The 16,452-nt window shown below is 24.3% G+C and overlaps 1 protein-coding gene across 3 annotated transcripts; it reads left to right on the forward strand.

The window, feature by feature from the left end:
* The first annotated feature begins 5,670 nt into the window (after positions 1-5,670).
* LOC126907244 (uncharacterized) lies at positions 5,671-15,327 on the forward strand. Of its 3 annotated transcripts, none has more exons than XM_050688367.1 (2): positions 5,671-7,232; positions 14,904-15,305. In XM_050688367.1, the coding sequence occupies exons 1-2, from the start codon at positions 5,735-5,737 to the stop codon at positions 15,098-15,100; spliced, it is 1,695 nt and encodes a 564-aa protein (XP_050544324.1). In that variant the 5' UTR covers positions 5,671-5,734; the 3' UTR covers positions 15,101-15,305. The 3 variants fall into 3 exon arrangements, with proteins under 3 accessions (XP_050544324.1, XP_050544322.1, XP_050544323.1); XM_050688365.1 differs by lacking the exon at positions 14,904-15,305 and adding an exon at positions 8,367-8,768; XM_050688366.1 differs by lacking the exon at positions 5,671-7,232 and adding an exon at positions 12,987-14,511 and having other exon boundaries at positions 14,904-15,327.
* Positions 15,328-16,452: the final 1,125 nt, after the last annotated feature.

Genomic DNA, 16,452 nt, shown 5'->3' on the forward strand with positions numbered 1-16,452 from the left:
CAATGGGAAATATAATACGGAAATTATTGGCAATCCTATTTTGTTCATTACTTGTTTAAATCTTGGGAAAAAATGGTGATCTAAAGATTTTATGCCAGCATTGCTTCTTAAATAGAGGCAAATATATCGTATCTATCCCTGTAAATATATCACTGGTTAATATGGATAAAATATTTGTTTTTAATGACGATATTCGTTAAACCGGAACTATGATTTAATAATTCTAAAATAAATTTGAATTGCCCTCAGTTAATTAATTATCACCAACAATATTTATAAGTTCAATTTCAACAAAACGTAATTGCTCTCTTAATTTTTTTTTGTATGTAATCATAAATATATTTTTTTTTAAATTTTTAAGGAGCACCGTTTATTATTGTTAATTTAAAACACGGTCAAAATCAAAAGAAAGTTTTATTAATAATAGATGCGTAAAATTGTTATTATCAATATATGGCATCATAAGCAATTTGGGGTGCTTTGCTTACTATCAACTTGCTTACTTTGCGTGATTTATTATTTAACGAGCATTTTCGTTTTATTATAGTGACCGATGTCAAAGCCACTGGCGTATCATGACAAAAATAATTATATAGCGAACAATTTTTTTTTGTTTCGAGATGGAAAAGAAAAGTTTTCTTATGTTTATCACTCTCAAGATAAAATTCTACTTACGCCACCATCTATGCGAAATGAATGACAAACGTTTTGCTCATTTTAATTTACAAATAGAGCTGGAAATCATATTATAAATAATTCTATTTTCTTAAAAGTACTGTTTCATTATCATATCATTACAAGTACAAATATTGCGATACTCACCTCTTCTTCATAAAAAAATGTCCTCCATTTTTTTAAATCATTTTAAATTAATTTAACAGTATTGTCTTAATATGTACAAATGCATTGCTTTACACATCTTACGTTTTTTAATGAAAAATAAACAGTCTAAATTTAATATAGACAGTATAGAAACAAATAATTTATCTGTCATAACATTTAAACTAGTTATTTTATATTTTATGTTAAATTGATCCATTGTTTATTATGCATCTTATTTTAAAATGCTAATCATGTAATATTCAAATTTAATACAATTTTATGAGGATTGATTTACCTATCAACCCTTCTTCGAAAAATAAAATGCATAATTTTTTGTTAAATTCTTGGGGACGTTTCTCATCTAATTTTAGCTGCCATGTAAATATGAGATGGTATTCGTTTTACCAATATGTGTTTATTTTTGATTGTTAAAAATATTCTTAGCACTCATTAGACCGATTTTGTCGATATAAACGTAAAAAAAAAAAATCGATTTTTATATTAGTTCAACATAAAAAATCGGATAAAACCACCTCATTTAAAATATTTAGAAAAATTTAAAACTAGACAACTGTCAAAATTTGCAACTTTACATATTTTCTATACATTTTTTAAATAAACATTCATGTTTGTATAAAATTTTAAAATTACATACTAGAGAAAATTGACTTTTTTTTATAATTTTTTAAAAGTTGTTAAACTTTGTTTAAATCCTATATTAAAGTATAGCTCCCAATACTTTAATATAGGGTTAAAACGAGCTACCCACGAAATCGAACATTTTTGCAACCTAATTTTTGAAAATGACTACTTTTAACTTGTATCAAATTAAGGCTTAGTGAACTACAATATTAAAAATAAAAACGTTTCAACAATTGGTCTATTATTAAAACAAAGTAATTTTATAAAATGTCTAACAATTTAAAATCTATACTAAATTAAAACTTTTTGAACATACTTTATGATTAAAAAAAGAGAAAAACTTCTGTAGATTTATCTTTTATTAGTATTTAGTTGCTAAAGTATAAAGTTTCGGTCAATATTTTTCATTTTTTTTTTTTTTTGGTCTTTCCACTGTCCAATATTCGATCACTGTGATGTTACAGAAATGTTCCGAAAATACACAGAAACGTTTCTAAACAACATTATTTTGAATTCAAAAACAGATTTCCCAAACATAATACTCCGTGTTTGTGTGAAATATTTTCAAAATGTTAACTAGTAATGTCTGTTACTAGTACTGTAACCACAGTAGTTACCATATCACTGTCAGATATCAAACTGTACTGAAATCCAACAAGGCAGTACCCCGTTACACCGAGTCTCAATTATACTGGATTGATTTTATTTATTAACAAAACTATAAGCATATTAATAATAATACTTCAGCTTTAAAATTATTTCAGATGATTATTTACCCTTCATAAACCACGAAAAAACTACATAAATTTCTAAATTTTAAAGGGATCTGTTTTCCAATCTTCTGGAAAATACTTATGTTAATTTATTGTGTTGCAATTGAGACCAAAACCTTTATATTTTTGTTAGGCGTAAATACTATTTCATACAGTATTTTATAGAAATAGGGCGAACAAGATTGCATAGATTAGTTCCTTTCAAGTGAGTCGAATCGCTTGTCATTTTGCATGTAAAGCTATTATTGAACAAAAAGTACAGAAGAAAAACTCACGACACAAAATGTAAAGCTTGATACTCTATAGAAGTTAAGCTTAATGTCTGTCAGAATAAAGTCCAAAGAATTTGAAAAGAAATATTCGTTTCTTTTGGTTTACCAAAAGAAAATGTTTGTATTTATCAAGCTTTAGAGGAGTACTTTAATAAAATTTAATTCGGGATTTTAAGTAATATTTTAATAATAAAATAAAAGGTAAAAACAATAGGCGATTTATTTTTATTATCACACGTTATACTGTTATATGCTTCAACGACACGACAGAATACACACACAGTCTTCAGTAAAACGTTGAAGGTGTAAAATAAAACAAATTTATTTTATTTTACATCTCTTTCTAAATCCTGTAAGGTTAAGTCTTAGATTAAATTCTTAAATACGAATAACAACTTTATGTAAAGTTTTAATATTTGATTTCAATATACTACAATACTTAAAATGGTCAACGAAAAGTTTCCTAATAAACAGCAATATATTATTTTGTTATAGCAACATTTTTACAAAAACTAACTTTTTCAACTTAATTTTTGAAAATGTTCCGGAAATACTGCGTCCTTTAAACATATATCAAATTAAAGCTTATTTTATGTACTATAAAATGAAAAAAAAAAATTTGTCCCGACACCTTATCTTCTATGTGCAAATGGCAGTCGNAAAAAAAAAATTTATCCCGACAACCTATCTTCTATGCGCAAATGGCTATCGTATTCAAAAATATGCTATTTTTCTATTAAAATTCTAGGTTTTGTATTTTATTTTATTTTAAAATATCTTATTAGGAGAATATATTGACTTTCATGAATATTATATAATTTAATTGACATAGAATAAAGGTATACGAAAATATACAATATAAATATACAATAAAATATAAAAGACATACGAAATTAAACTTATTAAATTTTTTTTACTTTTTTATTTTCATACTAAATTTAATAATTATAATTAGTATTTATTCATATATTATATTTTAAAATCAAAGAACTACTAATTAGGATATAATCAAAGAAATAAGAGTGGATGTTGCTTTTGGAATAATCCACCAATTTTTCTAAATGAAACACTATCTACAGATTTGCATCGAAGCGTTTCTTATGATAGTGATTTTAATCACTGTCAGATATCATCTATACTTGTCCCATCTATGCCTTGTCTACACTGTGCCTCGACCCCACTGTGCTACCGTTTTGAAGTTTTAAGTTCAATAAACATTCTTATAGAAGGTGATTTTTATCCCAAATATTACATTTTTTTTTAAACATCGACAGCAATTTGCACATAGTAGATAGGTCGTCGGGACAAATTTTTTTTTTTTAATTTTATAGTACATGACATAAGCTTTAATTTGATATATGTTCAAAGGACGCAGTAGTTTCGGAACATCTTCAAAAGTTAAGTTGAAAAAGTTCTATTTTTTATACAATATTTCAAGATTTGAACGCCCCCTATATATGGGGAAATTGTCCAATTTTAATAAAAAGTATGTAAAATGAAAGATGTACTTATGATGTATTTAGAAAAAAAAATATTTGTGCTGATAATTACATTTTTCGAAAAGTTATAGCACTTTTAAGTTGAAAATTTAAAATCGAAAATTTTAACACAAAAATAGCATTTTTTTAACTATGGCAGCCGTTTACATACAGAAGATAAAGTGTCGGGACAAATTTTTTTTTTTCATTTTATAGTACATAAAATAAGCTTTAATTTGATATATGTTTAAAGGACGCAGTATTTCCGGAACATTTTCAAAAATTAAGTTGAAAAAGTTAATTTTTGTAAAAAGTTGCTATTTTAAATCCCCCCCAATGAGCAGGTTAAGTGATAGATTTTCAAAAAAAATTTATCAAATGAAAGGAAAATATCTAAGGTTTTAGTTTAAAAAAAAATTATGTTGATTTGTNTTTTTATGGTAGTATTAAATGGTTTTAGTATGAAAAAAATTTATGTTGATTTGTTGATTTTTCAAAAAGTTATGGAAGTTTTAAGATAACAAAGTGAAAAAATTTCTAAAATAAGCGATTTTTAAATTTATAATTTTTTTGGTTATTTCACACATTTGTGGGGAACGAGGGAATTTTTTTCAATTTTCAAGGGTAATGTCTCCAACTAGATACGATTTGTGATCTTTTGACGTATTTTTGAAAGAAATCGGTCCAGTGAGATCTGAGAAAAAGTGGCAACAGATTAAAAAAAAAAAATAAAACACATCATAGTAAAATTAATACCTTCTCAGCTTCGCATCGAAGCTAAAAATGATATTAACTGTTAATTGTTACATTTTATTCGTAGAAATATTTCTATAATAATATCGATTATAATATTTCCTATTTACGTCATTATGAGTACAAAATTACCACAAATTGATATTTGACATTTTGATATAATTCAATATGATTTATCGTTTTCTAACTTAATATGCAAACGACTTGCATAAAATTTAATATAAATGCTAAAAACATGAAAATATGCATGAAATATGCAAAAATATTGTTAAAGGCTTGTAATACATTTTACATTGCAATATTAGAATAATCTTTTCCGTTGTGTCATTCATTTTCTCCGATCTTAGTAAAAAAACACTTAAAAAATTAATCAATAAGTTATTAATATGATTTATTTTCGGCGGATTAGCTTAAAGGTACAATGCCTATTTTTGCATTTTTAAGAATATTCGATTTTATAGCTAACAAATAATATACTTTATATGATGTCACTCTGTTCTGAAACATATTTTTGGGTTTAGGAAAACATACCGAGAGATTTATTTGACAGAAAAGTAAAAAATATATTTTATTTTGCATGAAATGTTAATTATTTATTTTTAATTTTATCTATAATAAGAATCAAGTATTTACAATTTAAAAATAATTATGGTGCTCATAAATTATTGCGATATTTTAATTCAGAAATATACAACCAATATTTGTTCAGTTTTAATAAATTTTTATTTTTTTTAAATAATAATACATTTGGAAATATTGACAATAGCGACAACGATAAGCTTTATATGCAGTATTTTAATGGATATAATTAATTTTTATAATGAAGTATTATACATGACATATATTTAATGAAAATATTAAATTTCCGAGAATAGAAATTCCGTAATTTTAGATATTTTGTTAACAATAGTTGTATAAAAAACAATCATTTTATTGAAAAAGTAGTTTTTAAAATTAATTGTGACGAAGTTTTTTCCATTAAAATTTATCAAACATGTATTTCAATTGTATTTTGTTAAAATGTATGTTTATTTTTTTTATTAATCGTTCTATAGCTATAAGCGTTTTAGAGCTGAGATGTAATTTCGCTAAATACATGCTAAATTTTTTTAATTTTAATGGAAAATATCTAATAGAGCTTAGGAATGATAAAGAAAAATTAACTGAAATCAATTTAGAGAACTATGCCAAAATCATCCAGTCGCATGGGGAAATAGTTATGATAATGTTAAAAGCAATGAATATGACGAACGATGCTTTGTACGCCTATGAAATTATGGTAATTAATTTGTACTTAAATAACGTGTCGGGGTCTATTAATGATTTTGTCGCTATTGATAAAAATGGTAAATTAAAATATCAAGATGTTTTGGTTAGTAAACTCGAAACATTTATTTTCTTTCATCGAGAAATTTGCCATCAATTAAAATATGCATTACAGGGATGCTATCAAATAAAATATGAAAAAAAGTTTGTTCATTATTTCGATGTCTATACTAAGAATACTTATGATATGAAATCTGTACGGGAAACAGTTGAATGTTTTAAAAATCAAATATTCAATAACAATATTAATTTAAACAACGAATATCTTGTTAATGCTTTGGAAAAACTAGAAGAAACTAAAACATTTACTACGTTAAAACTGGCAACAAGTAATCTTTCTCATTTCGAGTTTCATCCAAGAAATTTTTTATATTATTATTTAATGACAGACCAGTTCAAAATAAAGGAGTTAGATGTTATGAATGGATCCCAAGCAAGACAATACCCAAAATTTATAAACAGAAGACCTGAACGTTTCATAGATTTCATTCGATATGCAGGAATTACTATGCCTTGTCCGGATGGTAGCAAATTGACAATTTCAGATATTTTTCGATACATGAAGTACAGTTTTAATCCTAAAAATTTAATTGCATTTCAAGAACTAATTATAGCCGCATCATTCCGCCCATTGGCAATACTTGTACGATATTATTTATTGTTTATACGAATGTTAACCTACGTGTATAATTTGAATGATAATGTTAAAGTTGTCATTAGTTTCAAAAGAAAAATGATTAAAGTCCATAAAGGAATTATACTACATTTAAAATTGTATGAAACATTGAATATATTTCCGAGTGTACAAAATTTTTTTTTTATGAAATTGCTTAGTAATATGTCATTAATAGTCACAAAACTAAAAACTAAACTTGATGATAAATTTTATTCGAACATTAATTTTATCTTGAGTTTGTTACATGATTTTATGGAAATGAATCTTCTTGACATCTCTTTTGATTTTTTGATAAAAATAGAATCATTAAATTTTGATGTAAACAACGTCCAAATTGTTGAAAAACATTTGTATAAACTTTTCAATCAAGTGACAATGTATTTGGAAGAGCTAAAAAATTATAAGAATTTATTTATAACTGTAAATAAAATGCGTTTAGTAGATTTTGTTGGATTTTCTAAGCATGATATTCGTTTACAAGATGTGATTGGTAAGCCTGTTTCATAAATATTAAAAATAATGTAATTATCATCAATTTACAGTAAAATTACAACTAAGTCAATTTTAATGTTGATCAAATTAAGTTTATTAGTAGTTAAATTAACCTAATGAGTTTTTATTTAGTTTGTGGTTACCGAAAATTTTTTCCGTTTTGCTTTGTTGTTCCTACAAAGTGATCCTTTGTTGTTGTTAGCTTCGATGCGAAGCTAAGAAGGTATTAATTTTACTATGATGTGTTTTTTTTTTTTTTTATATCTGTTGCCACTTTTTCTCAGATCTCACTGGACCGATTTCTTTCAAAAATATGTCAAAAGATCACAAATCGTATCTAGTTGGAGACATTACTCTTAATAATTGAAAAAAATTCCCTCGTTCCCCGCAAATGTGGGAAATAACCAAAAACATTACAAATTTAAAAATCGCTAATTTTAGAAATTTTTTCACTTTGTTTTCTTAAAACTTCCATAACTTTTTGAAAAATCAACAAATCAACATAAATTTTTTTTATACTAAAAGCTTAGATATTTACCTTTCATTTGATATAATTTTTTTTGAAAATCTATCACTTAACCTGCTCATTGGGGGGGATTTAAAATAGCAACTTTTTACAAAAATTAACTTTTTTCAACTTAATTTTTGAAAATGTTTTGGAAATACTGCATCCTTTAAACATATATCAAATTAAAGCTTATTTTATGTACTATAATATGGAAAAGAAAAATTTGTCCCGACGACCTATCTTCTATTCGCAAAAGGCTACCATATTCAAAAATATGCTATTGTAACAAATTTTTTTTTTAATTACACTATCTACAGATTTGCATCGAAGCGTTCTTTATGATAGTGATTTTAATCACTGTAGATATCATCTATACTGGACCCAACTATGCCACGACCCCACTGTGCCGCCACCTCACTGTGCTGGGTTTTTTTTTTAATTTGTTGTTATTAACTTGACGTAACGATTCCAGACTAATAAATTATACAGATTTACATGTCACCAATTATCTGACCTTAATTTAGTTTACTTAATTTTAACCTCTCAGCTATAATTCAGTAAATAATTAATTTGCTCTTGCGTAAAATTATTTAATAACTACTTAATTTTTATTATTTGATTTAGATCGTATTTGTAACAATGATATTTATGCCGAAAAAAATAATTTGAATAAAGAAAATTATGTTAAAGTTGACAAAGAAACTATAAATGATAATATCAATAATTTGAACATAAATATTGATAATATTAAGAAAAGTGCAAATGATGAAGATAAGACAATTCTTTTTCCAAAATATATGTTCGATTATGTAATTTGCAAATGATATATTTGAAACAGTATGTTATACAAAATTTGTTTTACACGATGAAATAGTTGTGAGAATTATATTATAAACATAAATCTATTTCATAAATTTTATATTGGAATTTATTAGTAGAGAACTACAAATTTTAATTGTATATTATCATTAACTATTTTAATTAATATAACAAGGTTGTAATTGTTGAAGCATACACGTATTTTTTTTTACAATACAAAATAAATCTACAATGTACATTTAATATAACACATTTTAAAATTCAATATTCAATGTTTTCACTAAATCTTGTTTAGAAATTTAAAATTAGAAATCAAATTTGATTTCATATTTTTTGTGTTTTAAATAAATAGTTAATTTTTATAACATTTATAAGTATTTAATTTATTATTGTTCAATTACATGTTCTGGTATACTATTTTTAGTGTAGTTACTACCAAAAACAGTTTAAAGCATATAATTTCATTACTTGATCCAAAAGATAATCAAATGTGTGGCACTACTTCATACTAATTACCCAAAGAGGGTGTAACAAATGAAATTGATAATTTTAATACACTATCTTATTTATTGTTAAGCAGTATATAAGATAGTAATTTATTATTGCTTCAATTACTTCAATATAAAACAATACTGAAAATTATATAAAAAAAAATAGTATTTGTGGTGAATTTTCGAAAATTTCCAATTGTTGTGCTATAATTTAATATTTTATTTTATCTTTTAATATTTACTCAAAATTCTCGAAATTTTAACTGACAAATATATAATTTGATAAGTTTTTTTGAGTAGGTATAAAACGAAAAAAAAAGCCTATTTATTGGTTGAGTTTTATAATTGTATGTTAAACCAAAAAAAAGTTTAGTTTTTGTTTAATTAATTTATTTTATTTTATGAGACATTATGAAATTATTTTAGAAATGTTAAAAAATATACATATTTATTTATGATAAATTTACTTCGTAATTATTGTTTAATTACGAATTAGTAAATATTTCAAAAATCAGAAGTAACTATATGAAGCTAGATTTGGAATAAACGTTGAAATTCCATCAGAAGTCCATATAAAAATTGTAAACAAGAAAATGGTTGTTGATCATGCATTATTAGAGGCATTCAAAAATGAACTCTGGTAAAATTTAATCATGTCAAAATTGTTAACACGTAGTACTCGTATATCATTAATATTTTATTTATTATAATGCGGGTTAACTTTTTCGATAATTGTATTCAATAAAATCGAATTGTTCACTGGTTGAATCATAAAACATCGAACGGCTTACGTTAATTGTTTTATGTCCGATAGATTTTTATAACTTCGATTTTAATACATAATTATTAAAAAATAAACATTGATCGTTTACCTTTGGCAAAGTTTAACCCTTAAGTGAGAAAAACTAGTTGATTGCGTAGATAATATACGTTTAGTTATTTAATTAAAATATTTAATCTGTTGAAAATTTTACGTGGTCCGAAATCAGTTTTAGTTTCATATTGTATGAGATTAGAGATTTACGAGTGTTTACTAGCGGAACTTGACCCGAATTCGCAAGATTGTAATATTCCAAGAAAAAGTTTTGGGTATCTAAAACAACTTTTGTAACCATAATAAGAGAATATCTATTACAAGTGGAACATCTTGAAAACTTTTTACTCGAGTATAATCATTATAGGGATGAATTCAATTAAAGTAATATACCGGAAATATTGTATACGGAGTGGTACAGATCTAACTGACAAGTCTTATACTTTTAATACGAACAAATATACAAACGAATTTTAACATTTCGTTGTAATTGGTTAATAATTTAGGCATTCTTAGACTGTTTTTAATAATAAACATTCAATATGTGCCTATGATTAGGTTTTAACAAGTTAAATTTATTTCGGAAACTTATAATTCATTTTTTAGTTACATTGTAGTCTAAATTAAATTTTCGAACCTTTAAAAAGTTGAATGACTTCATTAAATAAGAAACATTTTATGTTTTCCTTATTATTTACAATATATTGATTATATCTAAGAGTATACTACTGATTATTGAAAAAATTAAGTTTTAATTATTCTCGTATCAGATTTAAAATGTCAAATTTCGATCGACAGATTTGTTTCAAACTTACTTTTTTTAAATTTGAAAAAACTTAAATAACACTATCCCTGATGAATTCGGTAAAAGTTATACTCGTTTTGTTACGATATTTTTTACCAAGCAAGGGCAAGTCGTAAACATAATTGTTTACCTCAATTTATTTAACTCAATAAAAATATTTTATGAATGGAATATTTTAAAGGAGATTGTAGTTATCCGTTTAACTCTGTTAACATCAGTATTTTAAAAACTATGGTCTTGTCTAATATGACTATTTCAATATTTGTTAGATAATTTTGAATTTTTATCGTTCTATCTTAATGGTAAAATATTTTATCTTATCCATAAATTATTATTTTTGACATTTTAACATAAAATACAAATTATAAATGTTACACTAATTAATAAACATAAAATAGCTACATTAGATATTTGAAACAATACTTATTTTGTGCGGTCAAACCGTCTAAAACCGAGTTTTTCGGTGTGTAAAACGTTTTATTGTTATTGATAAAAATATAAATATGAAAACTCGGTTTGCAAATAAATTACTATGTGTTTGCAATGCGTAAAATAATTATCGTTATGCACCACGTTTTTTGCCTTTCTCATTGTGGTGGCACTCTTTTAACCCTTTTTACCACTCACTCAGCTCATTCGGAATGACCTTTTTTTTCAGAGTGATATTATGCTATCCAGTCAACTAACTTGCTTCTCTGGGATAGTCTCATGGTGAAAGGCTTATCTGGAAAAAACATTTGTATTCTCTCGACCGACTTCTCTTTCAAACGACGCGTCTCGTCAAAACTAAACGGCTCTTTTTTGAATGATAATAGTAACACGCTATTTTCTCATTATTTGCTCCGTTAAAGAAATTCACAAAAAAAACATGAATCGATGAATGCAACAAATACTACGACAAGAATAGAACAGAATATACATATATGGAAATGTGTTTTTCTCTGTAAGTCATAATTTTTCAGAATATTGTTAGCGTAAAAAATGAATTGATCTTTAAAGTACAAGAAATAGTCATTTTAGTTTTCTGATTCAATCGCAGTATATAATATCGCACTATCAGTGGCGTAAGTATGTAAATTTGGCCTCAATATCAAAAACAAACGGTCACTTTACAGTTGGGTCAAAATGAAAACAAATAAATAATGTGGTTAATTTTCTTTATTTACACATTCATTTATAACCATTGGTTTAAAATAGCTTATATTATAGTATAACAAAATGATATTAACAGTTGATTGTTACATTTTCTTCGTAGAATTATTTCTATACTAGTATCGAATATAATATTTCCTATTTATGACATTGTGAGTGCAAAATGACCATAAATTGATATTTGTGATATTTGACATTTTGATATAATTCAATATAATTTATCGTTTACTATCTTAAAATGCAAACGACTTGCATGAAAGTTGACTTGAATTTAATATAAATGCTAAAAACAAAGTAATACATAATTTGACCTTAAGATCAAAACTTTGAAGCATCGAAACACTTTTTAAGATACAGCCCTTTTGTACTCGCAATGCAATATTTATGTATAAATACGAATTCAAAATCATATATTTTAAAATGTATACTTTAAAAAAGAGAATTTTCTTATCAGACCGGTAAATTAACATTAGCGTATATTGTTAAAGGCAAGTAATACATTTTACATTGCATTATTAGAATAATCTTTTCCGTTGGGTCATTCATTTTCTCCGATCTTAGTTAAAAATCACTTAAAAAATTAATCAACAAGTCATTAATATGATTTATTTTCGGTGGATTAGCTTAAAGGTACAATGCCTATTTTTGCTAACAAATAATATACTTTATATGATGTCACTCTGTTCTGAAATATATTTTTGGGTTTAGGAAAACGTACCGAGAGATTTATTTGACAGAAAAGTAAAAAATATATATTATTTTGCATGAAATGTTAATTATTTATTTTTAATTTTATCTATAATAAGAATCAAGTATTTAAAGTTAAAAATAATTATGATGCTCGAAAATTATTGCGAAAGATCATCATATTTTAATTCAGAAATATACAACCAATATTTGTTCAGTTTTAATAAATTTTTATTTTTTTTAAATAATAATACATTTGGAAATATTGACAACAGCGACAACGATAAGTTTTATATGCAGTATTTTAATGGATATAATTAATTTTTATAATGAAATATTATACATGACATATATTTAATAAAAATATTAAATTTCCGAGAATAGAAATTCCGTAATTTTAGATATTTTGTTAACAATAGTTGTATAAAATACAATCATTTTCTTGAAAAAGTAGTTTTTAAAATTAATTGCGACGAAGTTTTTTTCATTTAAATTTATCAAACATGTATTTCAATTGTATTTTATTAAAATGTATGTTTATTTTTTTTATTAATCGTTCTATAGCTATAAGCGTTTTAGAGCTGAGATGTAATTTCGCTAAATACTTGCTAAATTTTTTTAATTTTAATGGAAAATATCTAATGGAGCTTAGGAATGATAAAGAAAAATTAACTGAAATCAATTTAGAGAACTATGCCAAAATCATCCAGTCGCATGGGGAAATAGTTATGATAATGTTAAAAGCAATGAATATGACGAACGATGCTGTGTACGCGTATGAAATTATGGTAATTAATTTGTACTTGAATAACGTGTCGGGGTCTATTAATGATTTTGTCGCTATTGATAAAAATGGTAAATTACAATATCAAGATGTTTTGGTTAGTAAACTCGAAACATTTAATTTTTTTCATCGAGAAATTTGCCATCAATTAAAATATGCATTACATGGATGCTATCAAATAAAATATGAAAAAAATTTTGTTTATTATTTCGATGTGTATACTGAGAATACTTATGATATGAAATCTGTACGGGAAACAGTTGAATGTTTTAAAAATGAAATATTCAATAACAATATTAATTTAAATAACGAATATCTTGTTAATGCTTTGGAAAAACTAGAAGAAACTAAAACATTTACTACGTTAAAACTGGCAACAAGTAATCTTTCTTATTTCGAGTTTCATCCAAGAAATTTTTTATTTTATTATTTAATGAGAGACCAGTTCAAAATAAAGGAGTTAGATGTTATGAATGGATCCCAAGCAAGACAATATCCAAAATTTATAAACAGAAGTCCTGAACGTTTCATAGATTTCATTCGATATGCAGGAATTACTATGCCTTGTCCGGATGGCAGCAAATTGACAATTTCAGATATTTTTCGATACATGAAGTACAGTTTTAATCCTAAAAATTTAATTGCATTTCAAGAACTAATTATAGCCGCATCATTCCGTCCATTGGCAATACTTGTACGATATTATTTATTGTTTATCAGAATGTTAACCTACGTGTATAATTTGAATGATAATGTTAAAGTTGTCATTAGTTTCAAAAGAAAAATGATTAAAATTCTTGAAGAAATTATACTAAAATTAAAATTGTATGAAACATTGAATATATTTCCAAATGTACAAAATTTTTTTTTTGTGAAATTATATAATAATATGTCATCAATAGTCACGACACTAAAATCTAAACTTGATGATAAATTTTATTCGAACATAAATTTTATCTTGAATTTGTTACACGATTTTATGGATATGAATCTACTTGACAGTTCTTTTGATTTTTTGATAAAAATCGAATCATTAAATTTTGATGTAGACAACGTCCAAATTGTTGAAAAACATTTGTATAAACTTTTTAATCTAGTGACAATGTATTTGGAAGAGCTAAAAAATTATAAGAATTTATTTATAACTGTAAATAAAATGCGTTTAGTAAATTTTGTTGGATTTTCTAAGCATGATATTCGTTTACAAGATGTGATTGGTAAGCCTGTTTTATAAATATTATAAATAATGTAATTATCAACAATTTACAGTAAAATTACAACTAAGTCAATTTTAATGTTGATCGAATTAAGTTTATTAGTAGTTAAATTAACCTAATGAGTTTTTATTTAGTTTATGGTTACCGAAAATTTTTTCCGTTTTGCTTTGTTGTTCCTACAAAGTGATCCTTTGTTGTTGTTTTTAATTTGTTGTTATTAACTTGACGTAACGATTCCAGACTAATAAATTATACAGATTTACATGTCACCAATTATCTGACTTTAATTTAGTTTACTTAATTTTAACCTCTCAGCTATAATTTAGTAAATAATTAATTTGCTCTTGCGTAAAATTATTTAATAACTACTTAATTTTTATTATTTGATTTAGATCGTATTTGTAACAATGATATTTATGCCGAAACAAATAATTTGAATAAAGAAAATTATGGTAAAGTTGACAAAGAAACTATAAATGATAATATCAATAATTTGAACATAAATAATGATAATATTAAGAAAAGTGCAAATGATGAAGTTAAGTTAAGTTTTCCAAAATATATGTTCGATTATGTAATTTGCAAATGATATATTTGAAACAGTATGTTATACAAAATTTGTTTTACACGATGAAATAGTTGTGAGAATTATATTATAAACATAAATCTATTTCATAAATTTTATATTGGAATTTATTAGTAGAGAACTACTAATTTTAATTTTATATTGAAATACTTATTTTCAGTTTTTTTTTTCTATAGCATTATTATATTTATTCAAAATAAGATAACTGAAACCCATAGTCACTTATATTTATCATTAACTATTTTAATTAAAATAACAAGGTTGTAATTGTTGAAGCATATACGTATTTTTTTTACAATACAATATATATCTGTACATTTAATATAACACTCTTTAAAATTCAACATTGAATATTTTTACTAAATCTTGTTTAGAAATTTAAAATTAGAAATCAAATTTGATTTGAAATTTTTTGTGTTTTAAATAAATAGTTAATATTTGATCCAAAAGATAATTAAATGTTTGGTACTACTTCATAATAATTACCCAAAGAGGCTGTAACAAATGAAATTGATAATTTTAATACACTATCTTATTTATTGTTAAACAGTATATAAGATAGTAATTTATTATTGCTTCAATTACTTCAATATAAAACAATACTGAAAATTATATAAAAAAAACAGTATTTGTGGTGAATTTTCGAAAATGTCCAATTGTTGTGCTATAATTTAATAATTTATTTTATCTTTTAATATTTACTCAAAATTCTCGAAATTTTAACTGACAAATAGATAATTTGATAAGACCTTATATAATATTATTTTTTTGAGTAGATATAAAACGAAAAAAAATTCTATTTATTGGTTGAGTTTCATAATTGTAAGTTACACTAAAAAAAAAAAAATTATATCTAATAATTTCTTAATTTTTATTGTTTGCTTTTGATTGTATTTGTAACAATGATATTTATGTCGAAACAAATAATTTGAAACGATATAATTCAAGTTTTAAGAAAATCTATGTAATATAGTTCGTAATAAAGGTATGAAAAAATAAGTTGCAACTAGTGAAAGAGATATGAAAAGTATAGTAACAATTAGTATTAATTAGTTATAAAGGTGTTAATAAATTAGTAATAAAGGTGTGGTAAATAAGTAGAAAATTAGTATTAAAGGTGTGAATAAATTAGTTGCAATTAGCAATAATGGTGTGAATAAATTAGTTGCAATATGTGATAAAGGTGTGACAAATTAGAAGACAATTAGTATTATAAGTGTGAAAAAATTAGTAACAACTAGTAGTAATTAGTAATAAAGATATGGAATAATTACTTACAATTAGTGATTAAGATCTAAATAAATTAGAAGTAATTAATAATAGTTAATTAAAAAATTAATTCTAAATGGTAATAA

This window comes from Daktulosphaira vitifoliae, unplaced genomic scaffold (genome assembly GCF_025091365.1).
Source record: "Daktulosphaira vitifoliae isolate Bord-2020 unplaced genomic scaffold, ASM2509136v1 Scaffold_5, whole genome shotgun sequence".
NCBI classification, from domain to species: Eukaryota; Metazoa; Arthropoda; class Insecta; order Hemiptera; family Phylloxeridae; genus Daktulosphaira; species Daktulosphaira vitifoliae.